Source organism: Sminthopsis crassicaudata, chromosome 2, assembly GCF_048593235.1.
Source record: "Sminthopsis crassicaudata isolate SCR6 chromosome 2, ASM4859323v1, whole genome shotgun sequence".
In the NCBI taxonomy this organism is placed as follows: Eukaryota; Metazoa; Chordata; class Mammalia; order Dasyuromorphia; family Dasyuridae; genus Sminthopsis; species Sminthopsis crassicaudata.
Window position 1 is genome coordinate 135,486,498 of NC_133618.1, and position 17,204 is coordinate 135,503,701.

The window sequence follows — 17,204 nt, forward strand, 5'->3', positions numbered from 1 at the left end:
TCTTTTTCATTGAACCCTTTCTGATCCATACCATCAAGCAGCATCTGATGGCCTCCTTCTCAAACTACCTTGTATTTAATTATTTTGTGTTTATTGACGTTGTGTAATATATACATTTATTCTGTAGAGATGGATGAATGGATAGATGGATAGATAGATAGATAGATAGATAGATAGATAGATAGATAGATAAATAGATAGATGAAAAATAGGTAGGTAGATAGATGATAGATAGATGATAAATAAGTAGGAAGATGGATGTGTGTATACTTATAATATACACTTGTTTTCTTCCCCATTGCGATATAAGCTTCCTGCAAGTAGGGATTGTTTCATTCTTTGAATTTTTATCTCAGAATAATCACTTAAATGTTTTTTGACCCAGTGATCCATTGGAAATTTCTTCTTTCATCTTCTTTTGTTCTCATTCATATTCTGCCTCTTCATCCTTTTCCTTCAAAACCATGTGCTTAAAGATTTGAAAATGGATCAAGTCACCCCTATATGGCAAGTGTGGGTTTTGGGGGGTTTTTTTTGTCATTTCTTGAGCCAGTTCCAGAAATACATATTAGATCAGAAACCTCACTGGGAGAGCAGAAGAACCAAGGGGTTGGAAATATCATTACCACTACTGAATACCATTTTGTTGCCACACCTAAATAAACAGGGAAAATTTCTAAAGCCCAAAGAGCCTTTGTAATTGTCCTTGAAGAGAGAATAAACACTATGTAAAATGCTATTTCCTCCCCAGCTGGGCCAAGACTGCCTATGCCTGTCTCACTGTGCCTGACCTCAACAACTTCAGAAGAGTTCTGTTTTCCCGGGGAAATTAGATTTATGCAAAAGAGCTAGTGAAGTCATACGTCTGCCTTCAAGGCCTCCCTCCCACCTCAGATTCTAAGCTGCTAAAATAGTCAATTCAAGCCCTCAAAAGCTTTCATGGGAAAAGGTAGAGATGCCTCATTTCCTTAGAGAAGGGAACGATCCCAGCTGCCAGAGCTTCCTAACTTGCCCTTGATGGTTTTTCCTCCTTCCTGAGGATAATAGAATGTTGCTCAGAGGGCCCAGATCTGCAGAAAATATCTTTTTCTTCTCCATGCACTACCATTCCAAAAATAATTTAAAGCTTTACAAGAAGAAAAATCAAAATGTATTTACCCTATCTATAGTAAAACCTTTCATTGTCACTATCAGCAACTAGAGTGAAAAAAAGTCATTTCTTTAGGATTATGTTAAGCTATACAAATCGCATGTCAGACACAGTTACTGTCTTCAGTGGGCTCACAGTTGATATGTTCAATCCTGATGGGGTTCACATATTGAACAAAAAAAGTATAAAATCATAGGGTCAATGTGGCCAAGAGAGAAAAGTAACAGTAGCTGAGAGTAGTTGGAAGAAAAGAGGAAGATTTGGGAGGTACAGTGCAAAGGAAAAATAAAAATTTGACACTTATGTAGCTCTTTAAGGCTTACAAAACATTGGATATACATTATCTTATTGAGCCATCAAACCACTATGAGGTGATACTACAGGTATTATTGTGTCCATTTTGCAGAAAAGGAAACTGAGGCATAGAAAAGTGAAATGACCTGCCCATGACGACACAAGTAGAAAAAGTCAGGGGGTAGGCTTTGAATTCAGCTTTTGTCTTGCTTTTGTTTCTTTCTACTGCACCACACTGCCTCCTAATGTCTGACAGAATGAAAGCACTAGATTTCCACACCTGAAAGCATCAAAAGATTGTCCATGTGATCAATTATCAAAGATACAAAATTACCTGATGGAGGTAATATCTTTTCATTCATTCCCCACATTAGCTCTGAAGCTGGACTATACAACTTAAAATGCAATCAAGAGAATTTGAGGTTAAGCTAAATGAAGAATTTTGCAATACAAAATGTTTCACATTCAGAGTTCTGTGTTCTGTGGAAGCTTCTTCCCTTGAGATCTTCAGTAATAAAATGGAAAATAATTATTCACTATCATCTAGGAACCAGCTTATTGTGAGATAGATGGATGAATTAGAAAAAAGGTTGGGGGTAGGGTGGCACTCTCACCATGGAAGGGAGACAATTCACCACTGACATTGACAAAGGGTCATAATAACTTTTTTCTTCAAAATGTTAATACTTAATTCATTTGTTATATGGAATAGATCCAATATGTGCTTGCATTATTTATGTGCCTCTACAGTGTAATTTGATTTTAGGTCTTTTAAAGGACATAGCATTTCTTGTCACTATTATAATTTATAATCATAATCTTTTTTTGTTTGTTTGTTTGTTTCGTTCTTGCTACAAGGGTCAAAGAGAAGTTTTGAAGAGCCACTTGGGACCATCTTGGGACTCTTAAGCTGACCACCCCTGGACTTCATCAGTGATTCTTAAACATTCTAATTTTTCATTAAACTAAAAACCAAAAAATAATCAATATTTAAAACCATTATCAATCAAAATGGCTCAGGTCTTGATGTGAGACAAATATAAAATCACTTAAGTATATCTATCATCATGTTGACAACTTTGATACTCCAAAAAGTCAGTCTGTGAACCCTCTAGAAAACCTTCATACAAATCCAAAATGACAGAATCACAAAGCAAGAGGAAACTTTGGAAAGGGAGTTTAATCCAACCAGTCCTGAACAAAAATTCCCCCTAAAACAGACTTGACCAATTTTAAGGCAACTAAAGGAAGCCCATTGCACTTTGGGATGATGCTAATTATAAGAAAGGTTCTATTACATGCAACATAAATACACCTTTTCTGTAATTTCTACCTGTTGCCCCTACTTCTGACCTCTGACAACAAGAATGATAAGTCTCTTTTCCTTGAGAGTCCTTTAAGTGACTGAAGACACTAATTCTTGTCCCAGTTATATTTTCTCTTCTTTGAGCTAAACATCCCCAATTCTTTCAGTTGATCCTCATATGCAATACTCTCCTGGTGTTTACCGTCAATTGCTATTCTCCTCTCAAGCTTATCAATGCCATTTTTAAAAATGAAGTACCAAGAATCCAGAAATATTTTAACCAGGATAGAGTACAGATAAACCATTTTTCCCAAGTTCTTGAAATTATGTCTCTCAAGAATAAGATTACATTACCTTTCTTTTCTACTTTATTATACTGCTAATTATCGTTGAGCTTGCAATCCATTAAAAACACCATAATTTTTTCATTCAAATTGCAAATAGTAATAACTCTCCTACCTTGAATGTGTGAAACAAATTATTTTAACCCACATTATTTTTTAACATAACTTACTCTGTTAAAGAAGAATTGAGGTGTGGAAACATAGAGACCTCATTACAACAGAGTTTCTAAAAGACATATGGAGAACAGAAGCAAGGGGCAGAGAATGAAGAATAAACATAAAATAATGGTATAATACCATAATACTACATCATTAAAACAGAAAGCTGAAGCCAAGGAAACAAAAATTTTAAGTTGTGTCATGAATAAGAGGAAGATTAAAGTGAAAAGACCATTGTTGAAGTTGATGGGCATAGTGGAATTAAGTACATTAACTTAGCATGACCAATTTTATTCTGTTTTAAGCTACATTGTGTGAGTAAGGAGTTGTCATATAAGCTGTTTCTCTGTAATAAGAAAAGCACTTGCATATATTTTAGCAATGATTTGTATACATCCCCCAAATCTGATAAACAACTACTAAAATTATGTGCTCCCCAAGTCTGGCAAATAAATGATTAAACAGATGCTAATGACATGTGTTATTTACTTCAAATCTGATAAACAACAGATAAACACTAATAACATTAGCATTGATTGGTACTTTCCTTTTACCATAATTTTAGGTAATTGAACACCAAACAAAATTTTTAAAAACCAGTGGCAGATCCAGCCATCAATATGTTTCTGGTGACCATTAGAACTTTTTTTCCCTGTACTCAAGAGATTCAAGCATTCCCTGTTCACTCAAGAGAAGTGCTGATCAATGAGGAGTCGTGTGAACTCCATCTTGTTAGAAAATATATATATATATATATATATATATATATATATATATATATATATATATATATATGTCTTGCCATGGAGAAAAAAAAGAACATGAGTACCCAGTAAAAGATGTGCTTACCAGGATCTGTACAAATCAGAATAATGGTACATTACCTCTACAGGTACCTTTGATCCCATTCCTTCACATCTCTACCAGATTTCTCTTTTTATCATTCTCTCCCTCCCTAATATTCATTCTTTCCCTTCTGTTTTTTGTTTGCTGACTATAACTATATCTGTATCTCACTTCCTTAAAAAAAATTCACTTGATTCCTACAAGCTGCCATATAACACTTGTCTTTTCCTATCCGAGAATTCTGAAAATACTATCTATACTCAGTTTCTCTATTCCCTTTCCTTTCACTGATTTCCAAACACTCTACAATCTGTTTCTCAACTTCATCACAACAGAAGCTGCTCTTTTCAAAGTCACCAGTGATCTAATGATTGCTTAATATAATGGTTTTTCCTCAGTTCTTATCCTTCTTGAACTCTGCAGTATTTGATATTGATGATTACAATCTATTTCTGAATAGTCTATCTTATGGATTTTATTCCTGCTTTTTCTCTGTTAGCTCTGTTTTTACCTGTCAGACCGTGCCTTCTCAGTTCTCTTTACTGGGTCATCATCTATATCATAACTCCTAACTATGGATATGTTTTAAGGCTCACTTCTCTTTTGCTTTCCTGTCTCTCTTGTGATCTCATCAGATCTCATGGATTCAATTATTATTCCTATGGGATGATTCCTGGATCTGTCAAATCCTAGTCACTCCCAAATTCTATGTCCATGAAGCAATTGCTTAAGACATTTTAAACTAGATGTTCCATAGATATTTTTAAACAACATGTTCAAAAACAAAATATATCCTTCCAAAAAACAGAAACAACTTAATCCTTTCCCAAACATATATTAAGAGGACCCCACCTTTTCAGTTCCTCAGACTTCCATCTCTGTTGTCATTCACCCCACATATATAATCAGTTTCCAAACTTTAGCAAGACTACTTCCACTTTATCTTTCCATTACATCCCTTTCTCTTCACTCCATCTCTATTGCCATATTCAAGCACTTATCACCTCTCAACTTGAGCTACTGTAATAGTCTCCTAATTAATATTACCATATCTTAAGTCACTCCTTGCACCAGTCTTCCTAAAATGCAAGGATGTCATCCTCCTACTCAATAAACTCCCCGTTACCTCTTGGTTCAAAGACAATCTCTTTGGCACCTGAAACTTTTTACTACCCGTCACCAATGTTTTTTCCAGCTTTATTACATATTAGTCTCTTCCAACCCCAACTAGCCTTCATGCATGCTTTGGTCCAGACAATAGCCAGTCCCTACTATTCTTCAAACACATGAGGAGATCTCATCAGATTTAACAATTAATTATGTAAGTAGGATGACTGACAGCAAGTATAGCACTAAGTTTGTGAGCCTAGGTAATTAGGAAAATGATGGTTTCCCTCACATTAAAGTTTGGAAGAATAATGAGTTTTGGGGTTTTTTTGTTGGGTTTTTTTTTGTTGTTGTTGTTGTTTTTAGGAAAGATAAAGTTTTGTTTTGAACATGTCTCTTTTGAAATACCTATGGAATTATAAAATAAATTTTAAAATTAATAAAAAATGAAATACCTATGGACATTCAGTTCAAAATTTTCTAGGCTACTGTTGATTTGAACTTGGAACCTGAGAGAGGGAAAGTAGGGTTTGACACTTAAACCTATGTTATGTGCACAGAGATGATTATGGGATCCTTGGGACCTGGAAAGATTATTATAGAAGCAACAAAGAAGAGAGCCAAGAATAGAGTCATCTTTATGCTTTTGCTATAGGTAGCTCTATCTCTGTTCTTTTTCTACCAACTCCAGAAGTCTTCTCTCCTCACCTCTATCTCTCTGAATTCCTGGTTTCTTTCAAAACTCAGTTTAAGCACCAGCTTTTGCATGAGTCTTTTGCTTACCTCCCCAGTTTCCTGTACCTTCCCTCCTAAGATTACCTTTTAGAGCTCTGGGATGTTTTGTATATAGCAGTATGTGTATATTTTTCTCCCATTTTAATATAAAATCTTTAAGTGCACTGACTGTTTCTCTTTTATCTTACTATATCCAACCTCTAGCACCATGCCTAGAACATAGTAAGTATTTAATAAATGCTTGTTGTTTATATAATAGCAAGCTCCCCATCTCCAGAACTATTCAAGCCATGAGCCATTTACTTCGGAATATTCACTGAATTTAAGCTGTTCCATTTTTGGGAAATCAGACCAAATTCTTTCAGGCTTTGAGAGAAAACAGGAACACAATCATCAGTGACCTGAGTTTCTAGCAAAGTTGTCTCTTAGCAAAATTATGCTATTGGTAGTGTTTTACTCAAAATATCTCATCTCTCCTTTCTGTTTCCTTTTCCCTTTTTAGTCACTCCTGACACTAAATTCCCACTATTTCTGCTGATGGTAAAAAATCACAAACCACCTATAATGAGTATTGTCAATAGATTCCCATATCAGGAGCATTTATACTATTAAAATAAGAGTAAGAGGTAAAATCAAAAAAGAAATAGATTTCTAATAGCACTTCTGACAATGTGGCTCATCAGCCCTGGTGCCTCTATGTAGCAGAGACCAAAGTAGGTCCACATTCTGCCTCATCCTTTATCATCTGAAGATTCTCCGGTCTTTGGCATTCATCACCCAGTACAAACTCCTGAACCCCAATATAGGCCTGTGAATAAAAATGTCTTGTTCTCCTCTTTCAGGCCCAAATGCAAAGCAATGGTGACTCTCTCAAGTGATTGGTTGTTTTCTGATCTACAGTGACTATGTTATTTGAATTTTGGGGAAAATATAGAGATCACCTCATAGCATTTTAGGTGATGATGACTGACAAAATCTACCAAATTATCTCTCTCAAAAGTTGCACTATGAGTCACAACACATCAAAAATCGAAGCATATCTAGATAATTTGATCTATATGAAATTCCAATATTTGTGAATTTCCAGGGCCCTAAAAATAAAGATTCTGAATGTCTTTTATCAAAAATTATTTAAATTCCCATTTTAGGAAGCCAATTCTGTTAAGGATAGCAAAACATTCCACACAACACAGTGATTTTCTGGAGGAAAACTAAATAATATAAATGAAATTATACACAAGATTGCTTTGGGTAAAAAATGACATTTTATAATGTATATCTAGCAGCCACAGCAGGGCCTGACAGAATCAGCCCTTTCCTGAAGTCCCAGGATAGCAGCAACTGGTAACAGAAGTAGAAGTAGCAAATGCCATTTACTCCCACTTCCAAGTTTTATACAACGTTTTGCATAGTACAGTCTGAAGGGAGCTGAGTGCATGAATATAGTGCCAAATGTGCCAGTGCCAACCAAGGCCAAGATTCCTCAGAAAACCTCTCTTTACAAGGAAAAGCTGCCCTGTGCCACATTATCAAACACTGCCATTAGAAGATAGAGAAAGTCATGTGTATCTGAAGCATCAATAGGCTTGGAATTTCTAGCAGAACATATCCCTTACAGGTAGAATTCTAATGGAATATAAATTTGCATGAGCTTATAAACTGGCTGGATGCTCCCAATCTCTGAACTAGTAATAATGCCATCAGTATAGCTCATTTGTGGGATTCTCTTCATAATTGCATATGCCCTCTCTTAAAAAAATATTTCATATTAATAAGATGATCACATCTATCCGGGGGTTTACAAAGTACTTCTTATATCTTATATCTGGAGATTCTCCCCAAAATCCCATGAGCAAGTATCATCATTACCATTTGATAGACAAAAGAACCTCAGATTATTAGAAGCTGAGTTATTTTCCAAAGTCCCATATTCAGCAAATGTTTGAGTCAGCATGTGAATGCAAAAAGTGGAATTGGGAGGCACTTGACCATAGGTGATAAAGTGGACTAGAAAGCAGGTGGGCCTGAATTCAAGCCCAGTCTCAGATGCTTAATGGGCTGTGTGGTCCTGGTAATTTACTTAACCTCTCTTTGCCCCAAGTTTCCAATCTGTGGAATGATAATAATATTACCTAACTCTCAGCGTAGTTATAAAGATCAAATGAAATAACACACATAAATCACTTTACAAATCTTTGCTATTATTCTTGTTATTTCAGGTACAGTTTTTTCATGCATTGATCTGATACCTTAAGAAGATTCTTCCTTCATCTCATTACCACAAGAGTTACCAAAATAAAAAATTGATTTATGTAAGGGCAAGAACATTCTATATCATAAGAAACCACCAAGCCAGCTAATGATGCTAACACCCCAACCTCATTCCTTACCCCAACAGCCTTTTTGCTGGAGAAAGTTCATCTTATTTTTTTCTCTAAATGTTTAGGATTTAAGAATGCCAAAGCATCCACTTACACTCCCAAAGGAATGATTGGTCAAGCAACCTACTAATGAAAATAACATTGACCTTCAACTCTTCTGCTTTCTCCCAAAACACTTCAGCATTTCCAAGAATAACTTGGTTGTGACAGTGGCAAACCAAAGGAACACTGCTATGACTGGCAAGAAGCCTGAGGTCCCAGGACTTTGTAGAAAGAGACAACCTCACACTGTCTCTGTGTCTCTGTATCTCTCTTTCTATCTCTGTCTCTCTCTGTTTTTCTATCTCTGTCCCTAGCTGAGTCTCTCTATATCTGTCTGTCTCTGTGTCTGTGTGTATGTATGTATGTATGTGTGAGAGAGAAAGAGAGAGAGAGAAGGAAGAGGAGGAAGAAGAGAAGGAGGAAAAGGAGGAACCCTTAGATTCAGAAGAATTCTGAGATTATATGACCTTGTGCAAATAATTCACAGAACTCAGGAACAATTTCTTCCTCCATAAAATAGTAATAATAGTTGTCATATTTACTTCACTGAGCTGCTATGAGGAAATTTTTGTATAAATAGTGAAGAAAGAATATAAGCATTTTTATAGTACCTACTAAGTGCTAATCAAGTAAGATACTATTTATGAACATTATCTTACTTGATTCTCACATCATATCCTGGGAGATAAGTGCTATTATTAGGCCTACTTTGTAGCTGAGGAGACTGAAGCAACCAAAGATTAAATATTACATAGCATCACACAGCTAGGAAGTTCCCAAGGCCAAATTTGAATTCAGATCCTCCTAACATTAGGCTTGGCTCTCTACAGCCAGCTAAAGCATTACATGCCATGAACTTCAGGGCTCTTGTTTTTGTCCTGGATCACTATCTCTATCAATGACAATATGAAGTTGGGAGAATGCTGCTATAGCTCGCTGTGTTCTGACTCTCCACCTTTGCTTTCTCTGAATTGAGCTTGCACATAAGCCATGGGAATCAAGACCCAGGGGCCCGATGAATAAGGTACCTGCGTCTCCAAGAGCTTGGAAGTCCCAAACGCCCCCTCCCAGGCAGCTCCATTCCTGTTAGCAGTTGTTAGATGCACATTCCTCGCTCAGTGGTACCCCAGGCACATTTCCAGCAAACGATGTGGCACACACAGGAATTCATCCGAGCCCTGCAAAAATCACTTAGCTTAATAACGCTGCCCTGATTTAATTTTAACTTTTCATAAAGCACAAGAGACTGGGAGGGTGTGCTTAGTGTTTTGTGTATTGCTGATGAGCCTGCGTTCACATCTGGCTTTTTCTCTCTCTTTCTTTTTTTAATACAAGTTAGAAAAAGGAAGGGAGGGGTGGATAGGAAAATAAAGTTGGCACAAGATCAAGAGGAGGGCACACCTGCAAAATATGCAGCTTAACATTTTCTCTGTATGTCAAGAGGAGGTTTGGGCAGCTGGTTCTGAGTGTATGTATGTGTGCATATGTGCATGTGTGTGTTTAACAGACAAAAAGGGGAGAAAGAAAAAGAGACAGAAGAAAAGGAAGGAGAGGAAAGAAGAACAGAAAAGAAAGGAGAGGAAAAAGAGGGGAGAGGAAGGAAGGAAAGGGAGAATGCTTAAATGTGTATTTAACAGACAAGAACCAGTGACCCAAGGAAATTTGGGGTTAAATTTGAGAGCCTTCATTAATGGGTTCTTAATTGTAAATATGAGCCTCCTTGTTCAGGAAATATGTTCACACAGAGAAACAAATAGCACACAGTCTAGAAAGGGAGAATAGGTCAGGGGATTATTATTTTTTTTTCTTTTCTACATTCAGGTAGCTTCTGTGTGCTCAATAAACATGCCTATAAGTTCCATTGTTTTCCATTAAAAATAAAGTTAAAATCAGGGCAACTATGGACTTGCCATCTCTTCTATCTCCTGAGCTACCTAAAAGCATACCTCATTCCAAGGTCTGGGGCAAAAAAAAATTGCCTTTCTTTAGAACCCTGGACCAAGAAAGTTATTTCTAAACTCTAAACTGGCTGTTATGGAGGGTCACTGCTGTCAGCCAAGTTAAGAATGCACAAGAAGAGCAGGTTTGGGTTAGAATATTAGAGCCTGAAGAGGTCCCCTAATCCATTATCTCTAGTCTGTCTCTAGCCAAAGATGACCTCAAAAGACTCTAAGATAAGAATATTTCCTATCCCTAAGGACCACCAGAAAAATAGATTTCACAGGCTCCTTCAGGATCTCCTTCCATTGCTTAATAACCCTCTTTTTCTCTTTCTCTGAGGAAATTATACTCTACAGTTCTGGTGAAAAGGGCCTGGATGTTTTAGTGGACGACAAGCTCAATATGAGTCAATAGTGTGACACAGCAGCCAAAAAAGCTAATCTGAGTCTAGACTGCATTAACAGGAACACCAAGTTCTGAGCAAAGGAGACATTCCTGCCCCGCTCAGACCCCATCTGGAAGATTAGTGTTCAATGCTGGAACTCACATTTCAGGAAGGACATTGATGCACTAACAGTTAGCATTTATATAGCACTTTTAAGTTTTCAAAGCACTTTATAGAAATTATCTCATTTGATCTTCACAGTAATCCTGGGAGGTAAGTGCTATCATTATCCCTATTTTACAAATGAAAGAAGAAAAGTGATTTTGCCCATATAGCTAGGCAGAATATATAATATACGAGGCAGAATTTGAACTTGGATTTGCTTGACTCCAACTTCAATGTTCTATCTACCTAGCTGCCTGGAGAAGATCCAAAAAATGAAGAAACTAGAGATATTTAGCTTGGAGGAAATGTGATAATATTCAAGTGTTTAAAAGGTTGTCATATGTGGACAAAGGGAAGAAAAATAAGTATTCATGTAAGATCTACAATGCGCTGTTTTCCAATATCATCTCATTTGACTCTCAACAACTTTCTGAGGGAGGTTTGATTATTATCTAAATTTTATAGTTAAGGAAAGTGAGGCAGAGAGCAATAAGTAAGTCACAGAATTAGCAAATGTCTGAGGCTATATTTGAACTCAGGTCTTCCTGACTTTATGACCAGACTTCTACTGCATTAACCTGCTGTCTATAGTGACTTGAACTCATAAGATAGAACTAGGAAAAATGAGAGAAGTCACTAAAAGGCAGGTTTTACCTTGTTAATTTTTAAATTTTTTTTTTCTGAGGCAATTGGGGTTAAATGACTTGCCTGGGGTCACACAGCCAGAAAATGTTAGGTATCTGAGGTCACATTTGAACTCGGGTCCTCCTGACTTCAGGGCTGGTGCTCTATCCACTGCACCACCTTGCTGCCCTTGCTTTGTTAATTTTTTAAAATTACTAAGTCTGAGGACTATACAAAATTAGAGTGGGATGCCTTAATATATAGTCAGTTCCCCATTGTTGGAGATCTTCTGCAGAAGGACAAGGACAACTTGTCAGAGATGGTGTCAAGATGATTCTTATTTAGGTTCTGGTTGGATCAGGTGATCTCTGAAACTTTACTCTTTCCAACTGGGAGATCCCAAATTTCTTTTTCTCCAACTAATACCCCCCTACTCTTTATCTCTAATACCGTTTACTATAAACATCTAGCTTCTCTCTGTTAACCTCTGGCTCTTCATCCTCCAATCCATTTCATATACCACTACTGGACTAATCTCAGTGTCAATTGGAACTAACCAGTTGTGTCCCTAGTGGGGCAGCTCCTACTGCTCATAGATTGTTGTTCATCCTTCATTCTCAAAAAGTACCTATGACATCAGAAGGGTAATATCTTGACTTGCAAATGAATTGGATTTAAGTGAGGCAGGACTGTGCAAAATCATAGGTCTCACTATAAAATGCCACTATCCTCACATCACCCCTCTATTCCATTCCCCGAATATCACCATATAAAGTTTAAACTCTGGCTTTTAGAGCTATCCATAGTCGACTGTAACTCCATCTATCCAACCTCATCTCCCACTATTCTCCAAACATATCCTGCATTACAGTCAAACTGTCTCCTTGCTATCTTAGGTTCATACTGTATTCACTATTTTTGTTCATGAGAGTTCTCAACCTTTACTATATTTTTTTTCCTGTTCTCTACAGCAAAGTGTCATAACGCCAGACACAGGGCCAACTTCCAAGTTCAGCCAGAACCAGATTAAACTGTAACTGGGAAATATTTAACAAAATAAATAAAAATACAACAAAACATAGAAAATCTTAAGTCAACATGTGCCTTTCAATGACCCTTACATATGGCTTAGTGGCCCCCATTGAGTGAGAAACTATTGCCCCAGAATGAGCCTCTTCTAATCCATGCTTCCTTTCTATTGGCTTTACTTCTTCACCTTTTAATTACCCAGATTGGTTTCCACTGACTGCTCCCTATGTTCTCTAGCCAGTTTTCCACATTACATTTCATTTAAGAAACCAAAAACAAATTGGGCACTCTCATCTAAGAATTCACTTTATATTCAAAGGAAAGATTAGCTTGCCTTTGGCAAGGTTTGCCCTAAAAGTTAAGGTCAGAATCAGGAACTTCATTAGGCACTGAAGCCTTGGAAATAAACACCAAAGGTCTAACAGCCAACAAGAATAAGAAATTAGATGCCAATGAAACACATACTCACACTTGAGGTAATAGCCTGGTACTAGAAGGAAGAAAAATTGACTCAGGTCCTACAGTATAGGTCAGACTATGTCACCTTCTTACTTAATAAACTCAGTGGATAATATATAAAGGATCAAATATAAACTCTTTAATTTGGCATGTAAAACTCTTTATAACCTTGCTGCTTGCTGCCTTTCCAATCTTTTTACACCGTACTTTCCTCCATGTATTCTATAAATGGCTATCATGGATTGCTAGCTATTCCTCATAAATAATACTCCATATTCCATTTATGTGTCTTTGCTGACCACAGTGTTAGCTCTCCTCCTCATTTCTGTCTCATAATTACTGTCTTTCATCAAGATTCAACTCAAATGCCATCGTTAGCAGGAAGTTTTTCATTCTCCCCAGTTCTTTGCCCTCTAAAGTTATTTGACACTTACTCTGCATGTATCATGTATATACATGCTGAGCCCTCCATTAGAATGCAACATCCTTTAGGGCAGGGTTTTGTTTTTTCTTTTTTTGTTTTTTTTGCTTTGTCTTTATATCCCATACACTTAGCACAGTCCCTGACACTGAATAAAAATGAACTGATTGTCTGAAAGTGCTAGGAAATCATCCTTTATAACCTATCCCTCCTACTTTTCCAGTCTTCTTCTACTTTCCTTTCCCAATCCAGTTATACTAAACTTCTTACTATACCACAAATAAAACACTACTCTTTACTTAGGGAATTTTCCAGGTTATCTCTCCTACCTGCAATTATCTATCCTCTCATCTCTATATCTTGACTTCCCTGGCTTCCTTCAAGTTTCAGTTGAAATTCCATCTACAAGAAGCTTTTTTTAACCCTCCTTATTGAACTGCTTTCACTTTGTAGATTATCTCCAATTAATCCTGTACATAATTTTTTTTGCATGATGTCATTAGACAGTAAATGACTTTGGGAAAAGAGGACCTTTTTTTGCCTTTCTTTGTATCTCCAGGGCTTACCACAGATGTTGACATCTAAAAGATACTTAACAAATGTTTGTTGATTGACTTACAATAAAAATGAGGAAAATGACACGGAGGGAAAAGAACACAGTAAAATCCAGCAAGTCTATTTTTGACCTAAGGTACAGTGAAACAATTTTCAAGATTTAATTGAAAATTATTGTATATGAATGTAATGATATATTATTGTTCTATGAGAAATGATAAACAGGCTGATTTCTTAAAAGCCTAGAATGACTTACATGAACTGATACTGAGTGAAGTGAGCAGAACCAGGAGAACATTTGTACACAGTAAATGCAAGATTATGTGATGATCAATGATGATGGACATACCTCTTTTCAGCAATGTGGTGATCCAAGACAATTCCAAGAAACTTGGGAATGGAAAAGGTCATCCTCATGCAAAGAGAGAAGCATGGAGACTGAATGGGTTAAAGCACAGTATTTTCACCTTTTTGTTCTTTGTTCACTTTTTCTTTCTTGTAATTTTTTCCCTATTGACTTGATTTTTCTTGCACAACATGACCGATATGGAAATACATTTTAAAAGATTGTACACATATTACCTATATCACATTGCTTGCTGTTTTGGGGAGGAGGGAGTTAAGGGAAGGAGGGATAAAAAATTGGAACACAAAATTTTATAAAAATAAATGTTGAAAACTATCTTTAAATGTATTTGAATGATAAAATGCTATTGATTAAAAAAAAAAAAAACTTAATTGGTACAGAGGAACAAGGTTCAAATCTTATTTAAATAGTTTATTGGTCATCTAAAATTTAAAAAGCTTAGCCCAGAAGGTATCTAGGTAACCCAGAATTGACAGATATCTTCTGTCATACCCTCAACCTCATGGAATATATATCCCAGAGGAGTATGTCCCAAAGATAAGAAGAGATGCATTCAAATGAACCAACACTATATCTTTGCTGATATCCTTTTCCATGCTATTGCAAAGCAAGCTTCTTTTTATTAGATGAGTATGCACATCTCATTGCATTCCAATCTCCAGCTTGAACCATGTGACTGACCCAAATCAGGTCTGTCACAGAACATTTGCTATAACTGACAAAATTGGATATGAATGACCATGGATAAGAAGTCTTGAGGGGAAAACTAGCCTAGTCTGTGTGGCTTAATAGATATTTGACTACCAAAAATAAAGTAAGGGAGGATGAAGAAAAATCTCAGAAGCAGAGATAGTTTTATGATGAAATATTAAATTGCAAAGTTTCCCTTCCACCTCTTTTTATAAACCTTTCATTTTTTTCTCAAGTGCTTTTTCCCATGCCTCAGATTCAAGAATCACTCCCACTTCCACAACAATACCTACTTTCAGGAAAAGTTTTGATAAACTCACTAATACTGAAGTACAAATGAAATTACCTATGGTCTAAAATGTTACTCCTCTCGGGGTACTTACAATTTAACAGGGGACACAATATAAATCAATGTAATACATTTCTCACAGTGTAATTTCAACTATCAATAACAGTGAATGGTGAAGCTGTGACTCAAATCACACCAATCAATCAACCAATAAACATTTATTAAGCATAAACTCAATAAACTTATTAAGTACTTTACTTGCTTAATAAATTTATTGAGCACTCCAGGCACTGTGCTTATCGGTGGATACAAAAAGAGGAAAATGATAGTATCTGTCCTCAAGTTACTTATATCCTAATAAAAGGTCCTAATATAGAGAAGCATAAACAAAATGAAGTATATTTTGATAAATAGAAAATAATTTTTAAAAAAAAGGAAGCACTAAGAAGTAAGAAAGTTTGGAAAAGGCTTCCTGTAGAAAGGTGGTTTTAATTGGAGTTTAAAGGAATCCAGGGGAGGTCAGCTTTCAGAATTGAGGAAGCAGAAAGTTCCAAGTATAGAGAACAGTCAGAGAAGAAACTTAGAACTGAGATATAGAATGTCTTGTTTGTTGGACAACCAGGAGCTCAGTGTCACTGAACTGGGGCATAAAATGTAAGAAGCTTAGAAAGTAGGAGGAAGCTAAGTAATAAAGGGCTTCAAATGCCACGTCATTTTGAATTTGCCCCAGAAGGAAATAGAAGATGACATAATTAAACCTCCTACTTTCCCTAAAATTAATCCTAATTAGAATGGAAGGAAACCTATGTTAAGAAAAAGACAGTCGTCTCATAACCCAATCTAGTCATGATCATGAATTCTTCTGGAAACCTCAGACGTTCAGAGGATACCGAATCACCTGTACGTCTCTTCCCCCTCGGAAATTTGGTGTTTATGCCTTTCCATTCCAACACAGCACAAGGGCCATGTTATGCGATGTGGCTGTTGTCATGGTAACTAATTTTTCCCCCTATCCCATCACTAGTCTTGAAAAGCAGAATTAACAGTCTTATTTAAATACCTCTAGCAAATTCTGAGGGTGCTGTTAGGGAGAGGTCAGTTCCCTACTTTCTCATAAAAATCAAGCAGTGCCATCATACTCTGCTCTCCCCTTTTTGCTTGAATAGCTCCAAGATAGCTTAGTTTGACACCTCTTAGGAGGCTCCAGACACAGAAAGGGTCAAGCTTCTCTGAAGCAAGATGATTCATGGAAAATAATTTCAGGAAAGGTTTGGAACACAAGAAGTTTTAATTCAGTTGTCAGGGTCCCACCCCTTCTGGCCCCCAGCAGGGCTGTTTGTTTTGTGAATTGGTCTAGAATTCAAAATTGGGCTGAAGCGTTCCATGCTGTTCCCTAACAACCAAGAGCCCTGCATGGAACAGTAGGAGGGGCTCTTTGGCAGAACTCTCTGCAGACCAGCCCGCAGAATTCTGAGCCTAATCAGGGGTTGTCAGTCCCAATCAGCTTCAGCCCCTGGGAACCCAAGAGGGAAAAATGCAGCACAAGGTGATAACAAGATTTAGATGAAGTGGCTCTTGGAGAGACAAATGGGGAAGCTGGATGTTTGGAAGGAAGCTTTGAAGTCAATCCTTCCAAAGTTGGGGGGGAGAGGGGCAGAAACCTCCTGTGTCTCACAGCTAAAGCCCAAGACCGGGCTCCCTTGAACATTCAGACACATATGCAAGGGAAAGATAATGTTAATGTCTCTCCTTATTTGTTTTTCTGTCTGCAAAAATGCCCACTTATCAGGACTTAATGGCTTTTAGAAATAAAGCTATTTTGGAACGTTATCCAGGATGCCAATTAGTCACCATAAGCTGCTGCTGTGACCTTTCTCTGTAGCTGGGTAGATGTTATTTCTAATCAACAAAAGCT

The 17,204-nt window shown here is 36.8% G+C and overlaps 1 protein-coding gene across 4 annotated transcripts in view; it reads right to left on the reverse strand.

The window, feature by feature from the left end:
* Nucleotides 1-17,204, reverse strand: part of ZMAT4 (zinc finger matrin-type 4) — a 756,392-nt gene that overhangs the window by 704,299 nt on the left and 34,889 nt on the right. For 3 of the 4 annotated variants that reach the window (XM_074287326.1, XM_074287329.1, XM_074287327.1), the window contains exon 2: nucleotides 9,393-9,542. The exons of the other annotated variant lie outside the window; for it this stretch is intronic. In XM_074287326.1, the coding sequence (XP_074143427.1) occupies nucleotides 9,393-9,445 (53 nt within the window). In that variant the 5' untranslated portion in view covers nucleotides 9,446-9,542. The remainder of the gene's footprint in view (nucleotides 1-9,392; nucleotides 9,543-17,204) is intronic. 4 annotated transcript variants of the gene reach the window in all.